The 23,193-nt window shown below is 33.6% G+C and overlaps 1 protein-coding gene across 1 annotated transcript in view; it reads right to left on the bottom strand.

Moving 5' to 3' along the window:
• The window catches only part of LOC119078771 (carbonic anhydrase 2), a 30,069-nt gene extending 12,209 nt beyond the window's left edge, over positions 1–17,860 (bottom strand). The window contains exon 1 of the mRNA XM_037186481.1: positions 17,416–17,860. Coding sequence (XP_037042376.1) covers positions 17,416–17,446 — 31 coding nt within the window. The 5' untranslated portion in view covers positions 17,447–17,860. The remainder of the gene's footprint in view (positions 1–17,415) is intronic.
• Between the last annotated feature and the right edge of the window lie 5,333 nt (positions 17,861–23,193).

Below are 23,193 nucleotides of genomic sequence, written 5' to 3' on the forward strand. Positions count from 1 at the left end.
TGTTGAATTCAGATTCAGATTCGCCTTCATACATCCATTAACACTTTTTACGTCCGATTCCAATTTTCGATCTTCGGTCGTGCATAAAAACTCAATTATTATATGAGATTAATATGAGAACTCTTACCAATTTGGTACGGTCGGTGTACGTATGCGCTGTGTCTATCTATGTGTGTGAAAGCTATAATTATTGTTGAATGTAGGTGAAGAAATGTATGATTTATGGCAAAACGTTGAGAATCAATATAACATTTTAAAACTGCTTTTAAAACACATCACATGACTCTACCACGGAAAAACCACCATTGAAATGCAAAACTGGTTTCTTTTTCTGCATCATATTTGTTTGCACACATGTGATACAGGCGATGTACATAGCACCAACCTTTGTTTATTGAGGTTTATTCAACTTTATCCGTACAAGTTACGTTACTGAACAGCATTTTTTCAGGTTTTGTTTTCTTAAGAGAAAGTAAAGGTCATAGCACCATCGGGTCCTTTAATTGCTTTCTAATTGCTCTATTACGATTGCAAAACTGATCTCGTTAGACCTATCAAGATTTCCATCTAACCTTCAAGAAATAAAAGTAATTCCAATTAATAGAACAATTTCTGCGATGATGTCATACGGTATAAGATTATACATTTCAGAACTGCAGTTTATCATGCACTGACAATGCTAATTAAAATAAAATTCCGATTTGCAAGTAAAATCGCAGTTTTTCAATAAACGTTTTGACAAAGTTAACTCCTTTCCATTTCAGAAATTATACATTTGAGCACTGAAGCACGTGCATTACTATACCACATTTATACTGATTAGCATACAGTATGTACCGCCTTATCAAACAGATCAGCTTGTGTAACTTTTTTGATTAGAGAGATTTTTAATAGAATAACTTTAATTGCTGGCAATAAAAATTTCCGCATATCGCGAACGTAGCAATTATATCGCTATAAATATCAGTTTCAATACTTAATGTGAATACACAAAAAGAGCTTCATTCAATAGTTGTTTGAGCAGCCAGTGGAAAAATGAGTACAGATTCAAGTCGAAGCTTTGAACGAGAAATGAAAATCTGACTTTTTCTAACATATTTATGTAACATTTTTTAGCAAAAACCACAAAACGGTGCGGGAAATAGTGAATATTCTCTGCCTCATTTTATATTGAAATTCAGACCAATTTTAGTTTTTTAATTTATAAATAAAAACAGGCACTGCGATGTGACTGAATTCATTTACGACACTAGCTTATCAGATTACTATCCTCACAGCCTATTGTGTGTCTTTGACAATTTTAATCTGAAGTGGACAAATTAATGAACAAATTAAGAGCGCTCACCCCTTGGCAAAATTCTAGCCTACATTTGTGCGCAAAAATATTCGTTTTTTGAGGATTTCTCTGAACGAAAATCTTTTTTTTTTAAAGTAAAACCATTAAAGAAAAAAAATGGTTTGTAAGTCATAACTTTACCCACTTGTAGAAACCCTTGCAAAATGTGTAACTTATACATTTTGCAAAGGTTTCTCCAAGTGGGACAACTTATCACCCACAAACCAACTTTTCCTTTAAATGTAACACATTTTTGCGTGCTTTAATTGTTTTAATTTTTCAAAAAAAGATTTTCGTTCAGAGAAATCATCAAAAAACGAATATTTTTGCGCGCAAATGTAGGCTACAATTTTGCCAAGGATTGAGCGCTCTTAACTGAAAAATACTTTTTAATGCTTCCTTTAATGACTATGGGTCCATTAAACGCTACGCTACACTTTCCATTTTTTTTTTGACGTGAATTGATCTGAGACGTGAATGTGAAAAAGTGCCATCTGTGGAAAGTTCCTATCCTACGCGCTCTAAGAACTTCCAAATCTAATTGATATCTGATTGATATCACGCCTATATGTAGGCTACACATATATTTATTCAGTGTGTACAAGGTACATCGTTGCAGCCAATGCAACTACCAATGCGATTTAATCACTAGAAAAAATGCATGTGGAATTTTCTGATACAGGAATCGAACTTGGATCATTTTGGTGGAAGGCTAGTACGTAACCACCGTAACCACTGAGCTAATATTTGTGTTTTTCAAAGTTTCGTTTAGAGTTCTGTTTTGTATTTTTGCAATTTTTAGTCCGTTGTTTTAGTACTGTTTATCTTTAAAAACTTCCAGACAACTACTATTGACCACGATGACAAAACAAGCGGTTTGTTATGGTTAGTGTTCTTTTTTTAATGTGTAGTTTAAGTAAAGAAGTAAAATAATTTTCATTTAACATTCGGCAATACTTGCGACAAAAGAAACAACAGTTTTAATGGTATTATGGCGAGGTGATACGCTTGCCTTTTGTAAAAAGCCTAATTCAGATTCCTACCTACTCAATGAGTCAATTTAAATAAAATCAATTAAATAATTAGTTTCCGAAATCATCACGTCCCGCAACTCACTCAAAGCTTTATTTTTCCGCATTGAACCGTGAAATATTATTAACTTACAGCACAAAGGGCTTCGGTTCTTGTTATATAAATCAAGAAAGTAGAAAGCATAAACGATAACAACAGGCCAAGCAACGTAAATATAAGACACAGGAGACATCTATTACAAATCCGTCCTCTTTTTGTATGACTTCGCAATTATTCTAATGAAAGTAAAAGTTTCGTAAATTTTCTGATGATGAGCGATGATGAAGAACGAATTAAATCGCTGCACAAATTATAGAGCACACACAACCGAATAACGCCTTTTTTTCGCTTCGCACTTCAAATGAAAACACCATAATGTAGATGATGTGTGTATATTTAGCCAGATTAACCAAAAAGAGAGATGAAGTTCCTTTTATAGAAAAATTGTTCATTTCTGATACTTAATTATACGGACGGAGATGTCACATGTATACTATAAGTCTAATGTTCTAATTAAATGAAATGTGCACGACTGGTGTCGTCGTACCTATCCGCTGAACATATTTATTTTTATTTCAATAATTTTTTCGGATTGCAAAAAAATGTTCTCTGATTGAAAAGTCCTTCAACTCCGGCGTATAATATTAGCAGATCTGAAACGCCGCGTAAAAATTATCGTGACCTTTCATAAAAACTTATGAAAAATTCGCCATTTGACTAAACAAATTCAATTGACTTTGATATAGAGACGGACACCAGCAATTGAAAAAAATAGCATGTCTGTTCCCCTACTTATTTTGAGTGATCAATGAGAGAGTGTATGAAAACAAATATTATACACATCATCATCGAACAAGGTGAACCTCCATAGCTGTGTAATTGTTACACAAATAGTTAAAAGAAAGACTGAGTAATTTTGCATTGGTCATAAAATCGAAAGTATAAAAAAAGCGTCGGTTTTTGGATTTTATTTTTTAGTATTCATAGGCTACAGAAGAAGACACCTGCTACAAACGGCAATATCATCTGTAATCGACGAGGACGATAAAAAAATCGATGTAAACTGGCTCATTTAGTCTTATATAACAAAATTACAATGAAAACTAATGAAGTAATAGACTTTGTATCATTTATAGAAAGTACTGGATAGTAAAGGAAGTAACAGATGTTTAATGATATGCTTGCCTTGACGTCTGTTAAAGTTTATCTGTCAATTTGCTTGCAATCAAATGAAAATCTATGACATTTGTTGTAAACAACATGCGAACGCCCGATCCAGATGAACATATCAAATTTTTGCACTCAAAATAGAATCCGTTGTTAAGAAAGCTCGTTAAAAAATTCCACAAAACAAATCCTTTAAATTTTAAGAAATTCTGATCAATCTTGAAAATAAAAGAAAATGGAAAATTGACAAAAAAAATCCTTGGAAATAAGAGAAAACCTTTTGGAAAATCGTTGAATTTTCCTTTGTTTGAAAATTTTCTTTAAGAAAATCATTTAAAGATTTTCTTTAAAAATTCGTTTGAGGATTTTCTTTTAGAAAATCCTTTGAATATTTTCCTAAAGAAGATCCTTTGAATATTTTCCTTTAGAAAATCCTTTGAAGATTTTCTTCTCGGAAAATTCTTTGAATTTCCTTGATTTTTTAAGTTATTCTGAACAGTTCTGAGAATTTTATACAATTCCATAAATGTGACGATCAACTGACTCAGGTTCTCAGGATGAAATTCAAGTACTTAAGTCGGAATTGGTTATATACAAACTACCGGCTTTTGCCTCTAACATTTTTCAGTCCACGCCTGTTTCGCTATAAAACCAATTATGATAACTATCTTCAGCAGATCTGCATAAACTTCCGATCTGATTGAACACAAACAATGACAAGATTTAATTCCTGTTCGAATTGATTACAGGTGTATAAATACATATTGCCAACAACGCCGAGTGATTAACGAATCTACATTTCAATTTCCGATACAGTTAATAGGTCTAGACAAAGTGAAAGAGAAGCAATTTTTCACATAATGATTCGGTATCGTAACCTTGCTATTACAACTTTGTAAACAAAGTGTTTTTCCATCGCATATCGATAAATATGCGTTGCGTTCTATTATATATGAATGCAGGAAAAATGTTGTTAAACCGAACGTGATAACTTTTAAAACCAAATCGGAATAACTTAAACAGGCAAAAAAATGTGCTTCAAAAATCATCGGAACTCGTAGATCGCCTGCATTACTTATTTTTTCATATTTCGTATCGTTAACTTGGAACACACCCGATAGACCTTTAAACGAGAGATTTGAATATGCAAATATATATCCCATACTATATAAGTCACAGTCATATGTATGCCATTGAATTAGTTCATTGTTTCGAATATTTTAGCATATTTGTTCTTGTCCAACGTATAGGTATCACAATATTACACCAACAAAATGCCAGGTTGATATAATTACTAAAAGACTTTTTCGGACTGCCTATTTTATGCATGCAAATCGATTATAGAAACCGGAAATGAATTAATAACACGTTTTATCAATAGATACTGCATTTACGTGTTGTATAAGAAATTGATGGACAGAATTACATTCGTTGGCTTTCAAGAGATTAATTTTTCCATGTTTGTTCGACACTGACATCGCTCCTCGAAAAAGAGGACATCCATATACACACAAAAGAAACCCCAGCACCGATGCACTTTTAATAATCCGTTCGAAACCCAGTTAAAGTTTGGAATTAGAAATATAAATTTTTCAACCCACTACTCGTTTTTCACCAGGTAAAGCATCATAGCAATATGTCTGAAGTTATGATTAAATGCTTCCTCATTTCGTAAGGCACGTTTCATATACTTCATCACCGTTTCCGGCAAAATACTCAAACAAAAAAACCGAAAAGCTTTCAATCCACTTTTCATTTTGAAATAACAATTCAAAGCCAGAATGACCTAAATACACATTTTGAAGAGGTCAAACGCCTTTCGAGTTTTACTTTTTTTTGTTTCTGTACGTAACTTTGTTTTCAAACAATTTTTTTTGTTTGTTAATTTAAAACTTGATCGACCTTTGTAACCTAATCGATAGTGAAAATCAGCAGAAGTGTCAGTTTTTCAAACAAGAAAATTATCAACGAACGTACACTGCTGTTTAGTGAATAAATGAACGAATCAATTTAGTTAAGGTAGAAATAGATAAATTGAAGGTACACCTGTCAGAACCAGTGTTACAATAGTTTTACTCTTTTAGTTCCACTTTTGTGAAAAGTGGAAGTATTGCAACGCTGCATATTTGCGGCATGAAGATAGTGCCAGTTTTCCCTTTTACGAATAAATTGTAACCAAAAGAGTGGTCCTATTGCAACCACAAACAACATGTCACAAACTACTGCCTAGGTGGTCCGGTCATCTGTTATTCATAACGAAGCCTAAAATAAGCGACGTGCTCTAAATAGCATTATCTTATTATAGTAAAATGTATGTTGACAACAATTCAAGTAAAAGATCTAGCATGAATGCTGTAAACAAAAGATGTAAAAGATTTAACGAAAACGAATGTATTGCGGTACGTTAGCCGATTTCTACAAGATTGAAGTTTCATGATAATGAAACTCCAATCGTCACATGAAATGAATCGTCGCATCTCATGAATCAAAATTAATCTCATGAATCATACATAAGCGAAACACCAGAATTTTCGTGAGAATTTCAATTATCGTCAAACTTTATCTTGTATTTTAAGATAAGAAACTTCATGAAAAATAAGCCTCAGGTGACACTGCCTATCCTAATATCTTACTGACGACTCCTAGAGATGTCAGTATTTTGTGATTTGTGGTACTTTGTGATGCCGTTTTGTTTAGATTGTGATGCACCAGTTGAAAATAGGACACTCGATATTTTTAACGTTGCGAATAGGCAACGGACTATTAGAACATCTACGAGTAAGTGTTACATAGAAAGCGAATGAAGGAAATATTTATAGGTAGATCGTGTTATTTCAAGTGTCGAAAACTCTCTAGTATTGGAATGAAATCTTTGCATGATTGATGTATATAATGTAGGCGACCATGACATCGGAAGATTGCATGAATTCAGTAGTGCACACTGTACTGCACAGATAAAATATTTTTGGAACTAGAATTTAATTCCATTGGGAAGTACTTTCATTTAACCCCAAATAATTAGGTCCTAGGGATCTAATATCTGTCGAAACTGACTTTAGTTTAAAATCTGGTACTTAAGCACTACATTGATAGGTCTTACCACTTCTACAATTCGTTCTTAATCCCATCTTAGCTTATTTTGAAATCAATTCCTCGTGAGAATAAAAATGGGATTAAAATGCATTTATGGAGAAACGCAAATTACTAGATGGGGCTTCGAACATCAATATTTTTTTCATGATCTTTTTCTGTAGTTTTGTAGGTACTTACTACCAGCAACGTTTTTGAAAGTTTTTTTTTCAAATTTTTTTTTCGAAGAAATGTTAAATGTTAAATATAAAATCGTTTCAATTTTAATCCCAAAAGACTTACTATTCCAAGGGGATTGGACCTTTCCTCCCATTTTTTATCTTTCAGTTTTCGGACTTTCAAATCACAGCCCTTTCCACCACTTCGCAATCTATTTTCCAACAACTGTGTACTAACCTTTACTATTGACTCGCTCATGTTTATACTATGACGTTAATTGAAATGTCTTTTTCTGTGAATATTTTGGAAGTTATTTGAATAACACAAGCCAAATAGTTAGAATAAACAATTAGGGACAATGTTTTTTTTTCCAAACACTTGTTGTTATTCGTATGGAATTAATTAAAATGAAAAACGTGATAAATGTCGTTCTTTTTATCATCACACACCGACCGGCGCGGCATAAAAAACAATCATCTCGCGATATTTTGGCTCTACAAATGAGAAAAATGTTTATTTGATTGAGTCACTTGTACAAATCAAGATTACACGTTAGTGATAGAGTGTTCTGCTTTTAATTATTATGCGAAAATTATGTAAATGAGTTTACGGCCACCGTGTCATGTGACAAAATTAATTTATTTTCTTTTTCGTCAAATTATGTGACTGTTGATATGATGGAAATTAATTGTCGTCGATGAAGAAAAAGAGTGTCGTTTTGTACCTATTTGACATTGTTTTACCTATCTCTTTTGGTAAACAAAAATTTTACCCATTGTTTAGCAGTTGTTGTTGATGTTTAACTATTGTTTAATGACTTCATTTACACTCGTAAAATTTCGATCAGCATATTTGACCATCCATTTATTATACTCAAACTTTTACAAATCAATTTGTCAATGTCATTAACTATGACACTATAATTGCTAGGTGTTTACACGGTATTATGCATCCAGTCAAACGTTTTTAAAGAATATTCTCAACGGTGGCACAAAGGAATTTTCGTTCATTTCTCTAAACTGTACGTCTTTGAATTGAAAGCGACTAAGATCAGTAGACCCCGGGGTCTATGGGTCAAAACTATTGGTCACAGTACAAATGATTTTTTAGGCTCAGCGCAACAGTATGTCAAGGTATTTTTCTTCGTAACGGACTGGCCGTAAGGACCATATGGGTGAAGTCCCTCTTCTATAAAAATAAGCAGATGAAACCGTTGGTTTAAATTTAATTGCGCAGAAATTATTAGTACCAACTGGCTGACGCACGTAATCGACTTACGTGGATCTGGATCTTAATTGAAAATAAGTCAAATATGTGGGTTGTTGCGGACGAAAAGATGATCTCATTTGGTTGCTATTTTGCATATTAGCAATGTGTAATGCAACTGTGATTTCATCTATTTGAACTTAACACGCAATAGTAACAAATAGGGTAAAGAAGTTAGTTACGAGCCTCATGCCAGTTAAGAGCAGGCAAAGAGAAAATCGACTCAGAGTCCAGTGGTTCGTCACTAAAATAAAAAGGGCTCGTAAATGCCCATTTGGAGGAAGAAGTTTTCGTGTGAATTTTACTGATACAAGGCGAATGCCATTCGCTCGTATTCTCAATTAATTCGCTCATATTTTCCAGTCGTTCGCTCCATTCATTCGCTTATATTTACCATTAATTCGCTCATATCTTACCTTCATTCGACCACATTTCCCATCATTCGTTCATAGCAGGGCACTCTCAATAGAACAAACTGACAAATTAAAATGAAAAATCATATATTTGAATGTGTGTGTGACAGCTTCGTGTACAGACAGTAAAAAGGGACTCTTAATGTCAAAAGTAAAGGGACCCAAAACGTCAAAGTAAAGCAAAGTTGACGTTTTCGTGTTAGTGGTGTGTGTGATATAATTTTTCAATGAATTTCGGGTCATAATTCCTCTAGGTAGTCTACCTCTATGGTTCATAGTTTGCGCTCGTTCGTTCCACTCATTCTCTCATATTTCCCAACATTCGCTCCAATGGCGAATACAGCCTGTCCCACCATTAGCTCTTGTTGTATCCTCCTCGGAGGTCGAGGTAAATAAACGTCCCAACAATGGGAGTTTTTTTTTAAACCCGAACTATGTAAAGGATTTTATTGTCTGCCCCAAGCGAAAGTTGACCATTAGACAGCAGTTTACCCGCTGCGAAAATGATTCATTACTTGAAGAATGTTTTAGGGTTAAAAAAACCAGCTTGTGAGTTTACTTTTGTCAAGAAATAAATTACTTTTGCAACATCCAATGCTATTACACGTTGATAGCATCGTCGGTAGAAGTCATTATGAAAGAGCTTCTGTCGAATGTAACATATGAAGATATACATCTTCATCCAAAACTCGGAGACAAAATTGAAGAATTTTTCTGTGCGCTTTACAAGATCGCAATTTGTTCAGTAACGCATCAAAGACAAGATTCCAAAATATTTCCAATCAACCAGTAAACATCTCAAGTGAGTCTTCAAATAATTCTCAACCAAATATGATAAAAAAAACTCCAACTGCTGAATATCTGCTTGAAACCGGTCTCATTACAATTACTCGCTGGAAGAATGATTAAGTTCAATGTCTTCTGACTGGCACGATATGATATTACGTGAGCTTTTAACAGATTTACCGTCATATTAGATTTTTTTTAAAAAGCGAGCCGAACCTTTCGTCGCATTTCAATGGTTTAAATTCAACCGACGCAACAAAACAATTTTTTCTGCTGAATTGGATATTAATTGCAGGTCTGGATGCAGCCAGTTCTTCATGAGCAATAATTTCACAGAACGTTCATTGAATATAAACTGCATTCATTGTATGAAAATGCTTAATTTGAAGTAAGTGAGAATCAAGCGCATCATTGCATAACAAAACGCAGTGGCTCGATTCCAGTTCATTCTGAATTGTTTGTTTAGTCAGAAAAAAATGGTATTTTTTGTTGAACTAAACAATTTGGAACGAAAACGTTTCCAATTAAAAAAAACTGAGATACCGGAAAATTGTAAATTTTTATCATACGATCTCCGATGTTTACATTGACAAAGCGTTTAATAATGAAAATGTTTGATCAATTAGCAGGTTCTGCTGTTATTTGCTGTTCAAATACAACCGAAATTATGGATTTATTTCGTACACAAATTATCTACTCCATTAGTCGACGAATGATGCGTCAATATCCTACGACTTATCTTACTCAACGGAAAACAATGCGTATAGTATAGGAGGTCTGAGTCAATGTTTCGTGCTCCACAGAGTCCAAAATTCTCTTGTCAATTTTAGCATTGAACATTACAATTTCTGATAAAAATAATTCTAAATTTACCTTGGCGAGTAGAGTAGGTACTCCACTTAAAAAAAAATTTGTTTTTGGAACTCTGAGGGAAACTGAGATAAGAAGCCAATCAAAGCTATTCGACTCTCAATTGAATTGCTGATTGTATTAAATGGAATTTTGATTGCACACATTTGCCATATCACTATAAATCACATGACTGGGAAAGCGCTAAAATATCGATCAAAATATTTTTTTTTTCCTCTCCACTCCTTTCAATGTTAACGTTGAGCGAAGCGAAATTCGTCACAGATCTTTTATAATGTGAGTGATTGCCATACATATCTGTAAGTATTGTCGTTGATAAGTATGGCTATTGGTTCACTTTATTCATTCGCTTAAATTAATCGAAATCAATTCTTATTGTGATGATTACTCGTATAATACTGATGGAAAGACTGATTGATTGGCTTGCTGTATATCACAGAAGATGACCACGACTAGGTTGAATTGAATGGCTTCTGTTCGATGATAAAATTTGGTATTTGTAATACGTTGGTCGTGTTGAGGTGTAGTAGGAACTAATTAAAATGGGGAATTACATGAACATGGACTCTTTATGATAAGTTTGTGTGCCATAAAGTAATGGAAACTGTTGAAACTTGAAAACACACAGACCTACAGCACAATGAAAGAAGATGGCAGTGTCCAAATATGGCACGTCCGAAATTTTCTTCCTTACAATACCTCCTACAAATTTTGCAACCTTAAATTAACTTTTTACAGATGGAAGGAAATGCACCGTCATCTGTTCTCGAAAGCTAAGTGGTTGATGAAGTAGTAGATTTAGTGTTAATTTGTTTTAGACACACTTCGATCAAATTACTGACATGTTATGCTTGATCGTCTGTGAACCTTTCAAAGCAAAAATTCAAATTGGAAACTCAAATTTACCCACTTTGGTAGTGTATTCTAAGGCTTCCAAAACTCTAAACCAAAAAATAGAAATTTCTGAATTTCTCGTCCGATCCCCAACTAAACGTTAAGAACGATTGAAATTGCATATAATCGTCATTACTCTCAATTGAAATTGTCATCCGAGATGTTTGATGTTTATTAGTAACGTATGTATTATACACGTTACGTATGTGAAGCGAAAAAAAAACTTTCGCAAAATATAAGTTATACAACGTCGATCATACGTCCAAGTAAAATGAGTCAATGAGACTGCAATAAATGAGCATGCATATCTTGTCGTATAATGCGCGTCCATTATTCTCTAGTTAATTGTTACTAATTTAATAGAAAAGTAGTTATTAGCGACGATTACCGCCTGTCTTTGTTTTCGGGACTGACATTTTATTTTAATCTTTCTTATAGTCACTCCCCAAGATTAGGATTTTTCCTTATTTTTAACATCTTGTCTGACCCTAGTAAATTTAACCTTTTTTTAAACGGCAGAAGCAACGGAACATAATCATTGAATCAATTACTTCTATTGCTTCTACAAAATCTCTTACTTCATAAATTTTAGCAAACATTTTTCTATTTCTATATAAGACGGTCTTATTAAGACCACATTAATCAAAGCTGATCGCTTACGGTTATATAATGTCATCGCTGTCTATAACAAATCACTAGCTGTTTCTAAAAGGTTTTTTTATTTCGTTCATTAAACAAGCGTATAAAATTTAAGAGGAAGTAAGAAAGTGGCCATATAGGCCCCGAAATGCAATGAAACTGTGAAACGATTTAACCAACTCCAAATGAACCTATTAATCTACCTACAGCTAAACAGTGTTTCGTAAACACGGACACTATCAGAAACCCAAAAAGTTTCCCTGTCCAAGTTTGTGTAACTTCAGTATCAAATTTATTGAAAGATAACATTGCTGTTGCACCTGTCTGCATGCCATCAAGGTATTTTTGCCAGCCTGCTAAAAATACGCTCAAATCTTCCATTCTGAGTATCAGATTTCGACAAAATGTATGGCAATGGGTAAACATAACGTCATCAACTTTAAATCAAAAGTATGGCGCTTAAAACGATTTGCAGTTATGATACGGCATAATATGAAGTGAAGGTATCTGACGATATTTACTTCTGAAGAGGCACCGATAACAATAAGAAGTGAAGATTATGTTTATTAGCAGATTTGCACGTGATGTGTTTATTTTTCTGTCTTTACATGTTAGTCGCTTATGTTAGTTAATTGTAATTAATTTACGATTTCATAAATCAGTTAAAAGACCGAATAATTACAGGAAAAACAACACACAAAAATTCTTCGATAAAATACAAATTTACAAGACGTAATCGATGGTAGTTAGTCGAGTTAGGCTGACAAAATCTGACAAAATCAAATAATAGAAAACCATTTTATCATTTCGGCAATCCGTATAGCTTCTGTGTCGAATCTAGTATCATAAAACACTCAAAAACTTTATTGTTCAGCAGCATATTATGACATTACGTTTCAACTGGTGATAATTTACGAATTTACATTGATTGATTACTCCACCCAAGTTCGAAGACAATTTTACAAAAAGATAATTTTCAATTTCAATAGAATGATCTGGTGTCATGGAAACACAGGAAGATTTCTTTTTTTTTATTGTGGATATTGCGAATGAGTTGTTAGTCTTAATGTGCTTGTTATAGCACTGCTATACACACTTCCAGATGAGGTGTTTTTACAGAAATGTACATGAATTCGAAAAACGCTTTTCAGGCGATAACCTTACCATTCGTTTTAGTCTGACTATGATAAAATGTAATCGCTCCGTCTAATCGGTTTCGGTGTGTATACATTAACTTTGTGGTGTCCAGTGTCTATTTTAATATGGCATAATCAGAAGTGAGTACTCGACAAAAATTTACACTGACGGCAGTACATTGTACACTCTTAAGTAATTTTTAATGTGAAATTAATAAGTTTGTCGATAGTTTCAGTCTTAGTTGATTTTGCTTCCGTAAAAACAAAGACTGCAATAGCGAGCATAGTGTTCAACAGATTCGTCCGACCAAGTTTCCAAATTTTGGACTAGGTCGACGTCGACATATTTCACTTGCATAACTCTGTTTCGCAATATCAAATTCACATTCGACCTCAGTGCAAACGCTATTATTGAAAGACATCTCCGAGTTTCCATACATCATATTATTGAAGGGAAAGAGAATAGTTGTTTGTTCACCGAGGGAAAAAACATGGAAATTTCTGGCTAAGCTCTACTTTTTCACTAGGTCAACAAAACGTTTTTCACAACAAAGTCTCCAGAAGTTTTACCTCAGGTGAGAAAACAGTCATTCTCTCACCTCAGCTGAAATTTCCATTTTTTTCCATCACAAAAACCTATTTTATATATGACGTGTGATTAACCTAATTTTCTACATTCAAAAGCTCATCAGAAAATAATGTTTTCATACCTAGGACTCAAAAGTGCGATGATGTCCTAGGTACGAAATATACTATTTATTGATTGAAGTGGAGGATATGTCTATTTACACGCCTCTTGTTTTGATAGGGCAGAAAATATAAATATAAAACATTGATGGTTTTGTTTCGTGTAGAAAAACAGTTAATCACACCTCGGAAATATGAAAAATTTTGTGTTCACCTCTGTCTATTGTCACACTCAGAATACCTTGACAAAATGGCATTTTTTGATAAAATGGCATTTTGTTGACATTTTGTCTTATGAAAATTCAGCCGAGAAAATGTCTACTTCCTCTTCCCGTGGGGAGAATATCAAATTGATGTCTTCGTTTCGTGGAGCGAAACAGTTATTCACACTGAGCGCGCTCTTTAAAATGTTGTGTTCGCCTCGGAGAAAAATAGGAAATTCCAACTTCAGGCCGCAAAACTTTGCTCTTGTTAGAATTTTCTATTTTTTCACCTCGGTAAACCAAAAACAATTTCTTGCCGTAAAATTCATGGGGCAGCAGTTCGGTTAAGTTCGAAACATAAATTCGATCTCGCCTTCGACATTTTTATAATTTTCCCCATTAGATCACACAATATTGAATCGTTCAAATATTCCAAGTTGTCTATACATTGCTGAGATGTGTGCTTAAATATCACGCTCATTTTCGTCCAATAAGATAATTTAATTACTTGATTAACGACGCTCAAATTGAAATAATCATATGATGATCCAACCTTGAACCTGCTCATAATGTTTCACGTGATATGGAAAATAAGGAAAAAAAAACTCTGACAATAAAGTCACCTGTTTTGCTAATTTATTTAGTTTAAAATGGGAACTCATCTAAATGAGAATTGTACACACAATTCTTGAAGAATCAATGTCATAAATAATTCACCTTCTTTTTGTTAGGAAGAGGAGATAATTTCGACAGTCACTCATTTGACTAACGGTCTTTAACAAAAACAGTTTCATATTGTCATAGAAACATAGAACTCGTCTTTCGTCTACAGATTTCACTCTAGCAATTGGGTGATGCTTGGTAAGATACATTGACTGACAATCAAATGAAGTAGAAGATTTCGTTTTAATCTGTTTGAAAATTCTTTAGTCAAAAGAAGTGATAGACTCGCTAATCACATTGATGATCTATATACGTGTCATTTGTGAAAGGATAAATCTGGCAATTAACCCAAAAAGTGCATAATTTGATCGATTCACTCAATGCACTACCGCACTTGTTATATAATTGTTTATTTGCGTGAATCGGTGATTTGTGGATCTCGCATATATTTACACTGTTCTCTGGATGTTGCAAAACTGGTTAGCAGATTACAGAGCAGTGGAACATGCGTAATAATGTGCAATGAAGAGTAGTACGTCAATCTAAACCAGTTTTTATTCAAACGACTTAAAAATGCAAAACCACATCATCACCCAGCGGTAATACATAGTGGCCTGGTCTCGGAATTCGGAGATAAACATTTCATCCAGCGGTTGTCTATGTGTATGTGTGACGACCGCGTGATTAATTCGACTTTTCCCTGTAAATGTTTTGCTATAAAACTTTACTATAACACTTTTGTCTGTACGTAAGTATGAAACCAACGTATCAGTCAAATGTTTAATTTAATTAAACTCTCGGCACTTGTATGGAGGTCGTATGAAAATAAATTTCGCTGCAAAACAAACTTTTTTTTTTGTTTATTTTTCTTCTAAGAATCTAATAAAGGAAGTAGTGAACGCTACCACCATAATTCCTGTGTAAGAAGAAATAAATCAGAATTTAATGTTCGTTGAATTGATGTAAAGTGTGAATTTCCGATATTTCGTCGATTAATCGACTTTTATTTAAAGTCAAACCCATTAACTCTTCCAAAGTTAAATTAAGTTCGTAATTAAATATGTAAAAGAGCAAATCGTTTAGAACTCATTCGTCAGCGGTAATAAATGTTGAAACGCTAATACAAGAAACGATTCAGAAAAATTTACATTTTTATTGGAGAATTTTTCGTTGTTAATTTCAAAGCTTTTTTTTATCAAATCAACTCAACGCAAGTTAAACGTCTATCAAATTCACATGATAAAAAATAAAATTTCAAGAGATAGAGGAGTCAATCTGTCTCAGGAGTTTATTGTTAAGACCTGTACGAGGTATCGGCGCTAGTACTCTTACATTTGGAAAACTATGATCATGATGTTAGTTGATGGATTAGACTTTTTGTTCTATGCAAGCGAAATTTGTGTAAAAAATGGAATTGTTAAACTTTCTGTACGTTCAAGATAGTCAATTTTCTGAGTCAATAGAGTACTTTAAATTAAACACGTCAAGTAGTCCCACAGCTAAGAAAATATTTAAGAGGTCCTACCTCGATGTGGTATAAGCAGAGATTTGAAAGTCATAAAAAATGAAAACTTTTGTAAAGATGTTAGGGTTTTGAGTGCTCACTGAACACTATTTAGGGTTTACAAAATGATCAAAATATTGGCTAATGCGAAAACGATATCTCCGAAATGCTAAGTCATTTATATATTGCATTCATGCCCGAACTGGCTATATTGGGCGATATAGGGCAAACGACATTTTCATATGGATTTAAGTGACACTCGGGTACCTTTGTACATTTGTAATTGGCTGTTGTCTCTTCACAAGAAAATTGAGTAATTAAACCCTTTAGAAACGGTCATAGTCATTTTTTATCGACAGCAATGACCAATACAAACAGTGAGCTCTGAATAATGTTGCCCTATATAACAAAATGTTTGCAAAATTATTGAAGTAAAAGATTTCTCACCGAACAGTAGGCAATTTAACAAAAGGTGACAAAAAAGTTTTCAGCTTATTACCTGTGACAGATAATCTTTCCCCAGGTAATGTAATTTATCATACAAAAACAGCATTACCTGTCACAGATAATGTGATTTTTGTATGAAAAATTACATTACCTGGGGACCGTCAACTTTTTTCTCAGTGTAGCTTTCGCGACTACATCACTATATGACTGTCGTCTATAAATGGTTGAAAAGGTAGTCGGAATTCGGTGGATTTTTTTGCGAAATGGCCGTCCTTAGTTAGCCTAAATTTCATACTTTTAGAAAATTTAGGGAAAATAGATTTGCCAAAAATTTGTCCTGAGGTAACCAGTATGCGTGTCGCTAGCAAAGTATGAAATTATATTCTTTTGTTGGAATAAATAGAGTCAAAATAAACCTTAACGAATCTCTTACTGTAATATACAGAGACAAATACAATAATTGCTGATCATAATAGTTAATTCATCTTAAAATTACAGAGAGGAAAACTTTGTGTCGTTAGGCACTTCATTATATCAAAATAATTCCTTGAATTGACGAAACCCACAGCAATTTAACTAAGTTAATTCCATGTACACACAAAGTATAAAAACAAAATACATATTCGCGACGACAAGAAAAAAAAACATTTTTCTGTTTTTTTGCATTGCGTGTGTGACTTACTGAATCGAATTAATTGACCATCCGAGAGTAACAAGTTCACAGACATTATTGTGAACATTATTATCTTAGTAACGAATCGAAATTTGCTTGATGAAGGAGAAAAAAGCGACAACAATCACGTTTTTAGATGAAAAAAAAAAAACCATTATGAGTCGACTGGTGTACGAATCAGAAAAAAAGTGGTCGATGTGGACAAGATCTTAATTTCGACATAAATATTTTTCGACAGTGACTTAACAAATCTGTCATAATTTGAATAGACCCAACCGAAAGCTCTCTTACATTACAACCATTCATCAGCATTTTAAAATGTTTACTACAAAATTTGCATATGAAATCGACATAAAGACTTCGGTGTTGACAAGATTTTTATTTCATATTAAAATTGTCGATGTCGCTTACCATTTGTTGATGAATAGCCCCAAGATGTCATCTTCGTAAAAACGTTGATTTATCGATTTACAAAAAAACAATCAATTAAAACGAGCAGTACACTAATTGACACAAAACACTCTTAATAATCAATTAATTGCAGACGTAGAAAACTTTCCAACTGAAGCAGAAAAGACCGGCTTATTTTCTACAGTGCCGACTGGTTTAAATTTAATTGCAAAACAGAATCCCAAATGATTCTCACAATCCAACTATTAATTATTGCTTGCAATGTCTTTCCAAGGATAAAAGAATGAGTTTCGGTTTTATCTGTTCGAAGAACAAAATTCTTTTGAATTTTAACAACAAAAACCGACGGTTAAGGTAAAAGTTTGAAAAAGAATAAATTCAAACGGAAATATTATTGCACGTCCTATCACACGGAGCAGCTAGAAAACACTGTTCGTTTCTGAAAATGAAGTATTATAACGTGCTGTAAGTATTCAACTTTATTTATTGGTTTATCGTCGTTGTTTTTGTTGTAATATACACATCTATATGCATACATACCGACCATTATTTATGTATATATGTAGAGAAAACACACATACAACCACACACTAGAGCACACACGTGCTACAAACAGTTCCAGACTGTTTTGGTGTTAATGAAAACCATTCAGTTCTCTTTTAGTGTACATGGAATTGTACGCTTCACTAGCAACAAGTTTATTATTATATGTTACAGTGCACAGCTCAACAATTATGTTATTGATGGAAAATCAAGAAGATCTCTACCTGCAGTCGTATGTGGGTGAAGATTAACTAACTATTTCCTTGAACTGGTTGTTACGCGATTTCTTTTGTTAAAACGTCGGTCGACAGAAATATAAAGAGATAATATCTGACGGCGGTCAATGGGAGGGCCATATGCCTGAAAATCATTCGGGTTATTGGGGGAGGTTTTGCAGGAAAATCTAAATGGTAAAACTGAGGAATAGTTATTTCTTCACCGAGCAAAAAAAAAAGTTGGAAAAGTCATCACGAGGGTGTTGTTTGTGGCGAGAGCGTAGCGAGGTCCACCGAGATAATTTTATACTTTTTTCCAGAGATCAACACAACGTTTTCACACTAAAGGCTCCCAAAGTTTCAGCTGAGCTGAGGTGAGAAATAGTTATTTGTACAACCGAGGGATAAATGCTTTTTAGGCACTAGATGTGTAGATTGTCACTGGAGACTGCAGGTTAGTTGTGACAATACACATCGTGTGCATAAAAAATCATTTATCACCGAGTTGTATACAACGTGTTTCGCAATAAAGGCAACGGAAGGTTCTACTTTTCGTCACTTGTTGTGAAAATAACTATTTCTCGCCTGCGTTGTGTGCGTTCTGAAAATCAGATACTCAAGACAAAAGACACAAAGTTTATCCTGGTACTAGGTAGTATTATCTACGTTTTTGTATCGCTGGTCGTAGTATGATTTCCGTCTATAAAAGCGACAAGCTCTGATGAACCATGTGCACTATAAGCAGTGTGTTTGCTTTGCTCGTACTTTTCTTCGTGTAACGGACATTTTTCATTTACACAAATTGAACTGTGGCGTTGTATGTTTTCAATTTCAATTGATTTATTCCATTAGACATTTACAATTCGTTGGAATGGAAACAACGTGACACGTGAATTTGAACAAGTTTTTTCATATTCAAATAGAAAATGTGTTTTACACGATTCTTGTAGTCTCTTTTTTACATTGAACGCATATTATTTAGGTAAAATTTCATCTGTTTATCATCTGTTAACTGTAGCGACGACAAAAATTAGTAACGAACACTGGCTAGATTACTTGTTGGGGATCATTCATAAATTACCTAGGGTTTTTTCAGTGCTGTCATCAAAATGGAATCGCAAATAACAAGCGATATAAACATTCTGCAAATTTAAAACTATGAAAACTATTTAAAATAGTCTGAACTTTGCAGAGCGTGTACTTCTCTAGTTATTTGAGATTTAATTTTGATGACAACACTGAAAAAATGTTACGTAATTTCTGAATGATGCGTTGATGCAATAAACTATTGAAACTACAGAGGTAAATTTAAGAAACTACGGTAACCGACGGTAATCTTCCAGATGGGATATTCGAATTGTTTTGTTTTTGCGATTCAATTTTCACATTTTCACTGTTTAAAAATAGAAATTCAAGGTAAATTCCATGTGGTACAACATTAGGCTGGTCAGAGTCAGAGCAAAATCATAAGCTAAGCTAGATCCTTTTCATAACTTTACTAGTTTCGCCGCTGTCCTGTGTGTCAACAAACTTAGTGTAATTTATGATCTACCAGTGCCGAATGGGGTGTCGAATACTAGTTCTTCCAACAATGGTTTAATACATAAAGATATAGTAAATCCACCTTGGGTAACGCCACCTTTGGTACTGATTCAATCATCTTTGTTTTGTTTACAAATCTCATTATAAGTCTGAGTTGCGGTTCAGTTTTGAACTTATCAAACTGACAGATCAATCGAGTAGTGGAAATCAGACGATCAACTACAGTTTTGGAATGCTGCTGTTTAAAATATCAGTCATCTGTTAGTGACAACAGCGAAAAGCCAAACGAATTGCGTCTGCGTAAATTTCTTTTATACAACAGAATATGTGAGTTAAACTAATGAAGTAAAAGATTTCATAAGTGAAACTGTGACAAATGGTTTATGATACGAGACTTCTTTGTGTCTTGCATCGGCTTTTTTCGTTCAGTCAAGAGTCATTTAGAAAATAGACTGGGGAATTACATCATTTAGGAACGACTACTGCAACAGACTGTAATCCGTAACCGACAACGGATAATCAACACTACCTCATTTCCCGAGGGCTTAGTGAGTAACATAACTCACGTAATTGTTTATTTTGCCAAGTGTGACGTTTGCAATTAGAGCCAAAGACGAGGGAAGGTCTGCAATCACACAAGTCAAGCTACTAGATTATTCAGGACCCTAGTCAAATCAGCGCTCCTTTCTTGTTAACTTTACTCTGTCGTGCTAATTCACATTAAATTGCTAAAAATGTGTAAAACCTAAAATTTTGGTGACATTGGTGCCTTGCCACGAAATTGTAATTTTAAACCAAAAATGAACCAAAAATGTTCAACATATTTGAGTAAAGACAATTCTCCATCAGTTTTTTGTAACAAACTTAGACAAACTATCTTATCCATACCACCAAATTGTCAACATTCTTAACTTATCATATTTATAGTTGGACTATCAATTGTTGATTGTTAATATTTGACAGTTATGTTTTAATAGTGGTGTTAACCTGTAAATAGTGACTGATGAGGTTGTTTTCCGTTCAGTATATTACCAACGACCATTGGTCGTCGTCCGACTATAAATTCATATTAAACTTTCGATTAAAGCCAGGGATTATTTTTGGGAAAACTTTTCCATAATTTCTTTAATTGTCATAGATTTTCCAATAATTTTCTTTGAAAAAATTTAGGAAATTTCGGGAAAATGCGGGAAAAATGTTTTCACTGATTACCTGATTCCCTAGAAGATCACTTGAAGTACAAGCTATTTGATTTAAGGAAGAGGAGAAAAAATTTATTCAAACTATAAAATCTGGGAAATAAACGTACCACTTGTTGGTGCGACACGACACTTCTTTTCTTTTGTTTTCTATTTACTGAAATCATAATATATTTTCGACACTGGCTAGATCAAAATGTTCCGTGAAGTGAACGATGAAATAGAACATCTTGAGCGAAACATTTATTTTTCTTTGCATTTCTAAATTGGATGTCGGTCGCGAATTGATATTTTCTGCGAGAGATGTTTTATATTGACTTTAGTCTATCAGCAGCAGAATAAATAATTCATCACACTGGTGAAGGTAAACGGCGATTAAAAAAAAATATTTTCCTTTGATCTTGTGTTGATAATTTCTGTCAGTTAAACTAATTCGACGCACATGAGCGATCATTGTATGACTTTAACGTTGATATTAATTTTCATTTCACGAGTTCGGAAGACTGATATTCGGCAAAGAAATGTTTCGATGAGCCATATGACTTTCTTCATTCAACTTCGGAATAATGAAATGATTATGAGGAACTGAATAGATTCACAGTTCAGTCAAAAAAATGGGTCTTTTGTCTCGGTTCAAAAAAAATTTTCTTTTGAGTTCGCACCTAAATGTGGTGACTCTAACCTCCCAAACAATTATGAACATTTTGTTTTTCTTCAATTTTCGTTTGAAAATATCAAAATAATTATATCAAAAGAAGTAACAGATTCGATGATCGCCAGTGATGCAGGGCTGCCACGGTTTAAAATACCTCCTAATTTAGGAATTTAGGAGGGTTTCAGCTTAATTTTAGGAGGAATTTTAGGAGCTTTTAAATCAAAAATTAAGATATATTAAAGAGTTCCCACATATTATTCAATTTGTAACCTAAGCTAATTCTTCTTGCGGACTTTTTTTCTCGAAGAGGGGAAGTTTTATTTCTATTTGATAGATTAAAATGTAAACCGATCAACTATTTTATCGAAAAGGAAATAGAAAATGACTTGCTTGTGGCTTTTTATGGTGGATTTTGTTTAATAACAGAAGAACTAGATTTTTATTTTCTCAACTTTTCTGGTAATCTACGAATTCATTTGTTAAACAAAATATGTGTATTTTAGATAAAAGCCGCAAACAACTTCACGGTGCGGCTGAACAACGTTTTTTTGAAAGGTCATGAGCCATCGCAACTTTTGCGTGAAATCACTAGCGGGTATCTCCAAAAGTAGTTTTGACATGAATTTAAAATATTTAAAATATCTCGAGCTTATCTCTCTAGGGAGTTTTTGTTTTCGATATTAGAAAGGTAATCATATTTATCACATACGCGCGGTGTTCGGATGCCAAAATTACTTACCTAGAAGTTTAATTCAAAAATTACACTTCAGTTCTATGTTGTTGTCTCGTTTTCGCTTATGTGATAAAATAGAGTACACACTTGTCACTATCAGTCTCGGCAAGCCTCGACCTCTTCGTGACAAGTATATATATATATATTACTGTTGAGCCGAATAGGGACTTATTGGTTTTAAAATCCGTCCCTATTCGGCTCAACAGTAAATGTGATTACCTTTCTAATGACACCCCACACGACACTGTACGGCTCATGTAAATGGAGAAATTTGTGTAAGAAAAGTGCAAGTTTTCGATTTTTGATCACCTTTCACCAGCCACACAAGCTTCGAATAATTTTTTTGAATGTGGTTTTGGTTTCTAAGGTCGAAGTCCTTTCTAGGTACATATAAAAAAGTCCACTGGAAAAGGCGTTCGATTTCGGTAAGCTGTTTTTCAAAAGAATCCTAGAGAAGACTTCGACCCTAGAAAGCAAAACCACGTTCAAAAAAATTATTAAAATTAAAGAATCCCCTTAACCATGTCCGATAACATTCCTAGCAATTCGCATCTCATCTCTTAATAAATGTGGTTGAGCACACGGTTCTCCTGAACGAGAAAAAAATCTGCTGCGATTTTTCTGGCTACTGATTGTAGCTTTCCTCAAGTCCCTTTACTAAAACCTATAGTTACTTTTTGGATATATACATCACACTATTTTTTTTTGTTCGGCAGAAAGTGAATAAACAGCAGCAAAATATATTTTTATCAAAAAAAATGCATCGAAATTGAAAGTTTTTAAACCACCCTGTTCAAATTAAACTTATTGACCTTGTTTATACTCTATTACAGAGTAAATTCATAATAATTTTTATGAAATACTTTGATCTACGCATAAAAACGAAGAAAA

The sequence above is a fragment of the Bradysia coprophila genome, unplaced genomic scaffold, assembly GCF_014529535.1.
Source record: "Bradysia coprophila strain Holo2 unplaced genomic scaffold, BU_Bcop_v1 contig_297, whole genome shotgun sequence".
NCBI lineage: Eukaryota > Metazoa > Arthropoda > Insecta > Diptera > Sciaridae > Bradysia > Bradysia coprophila.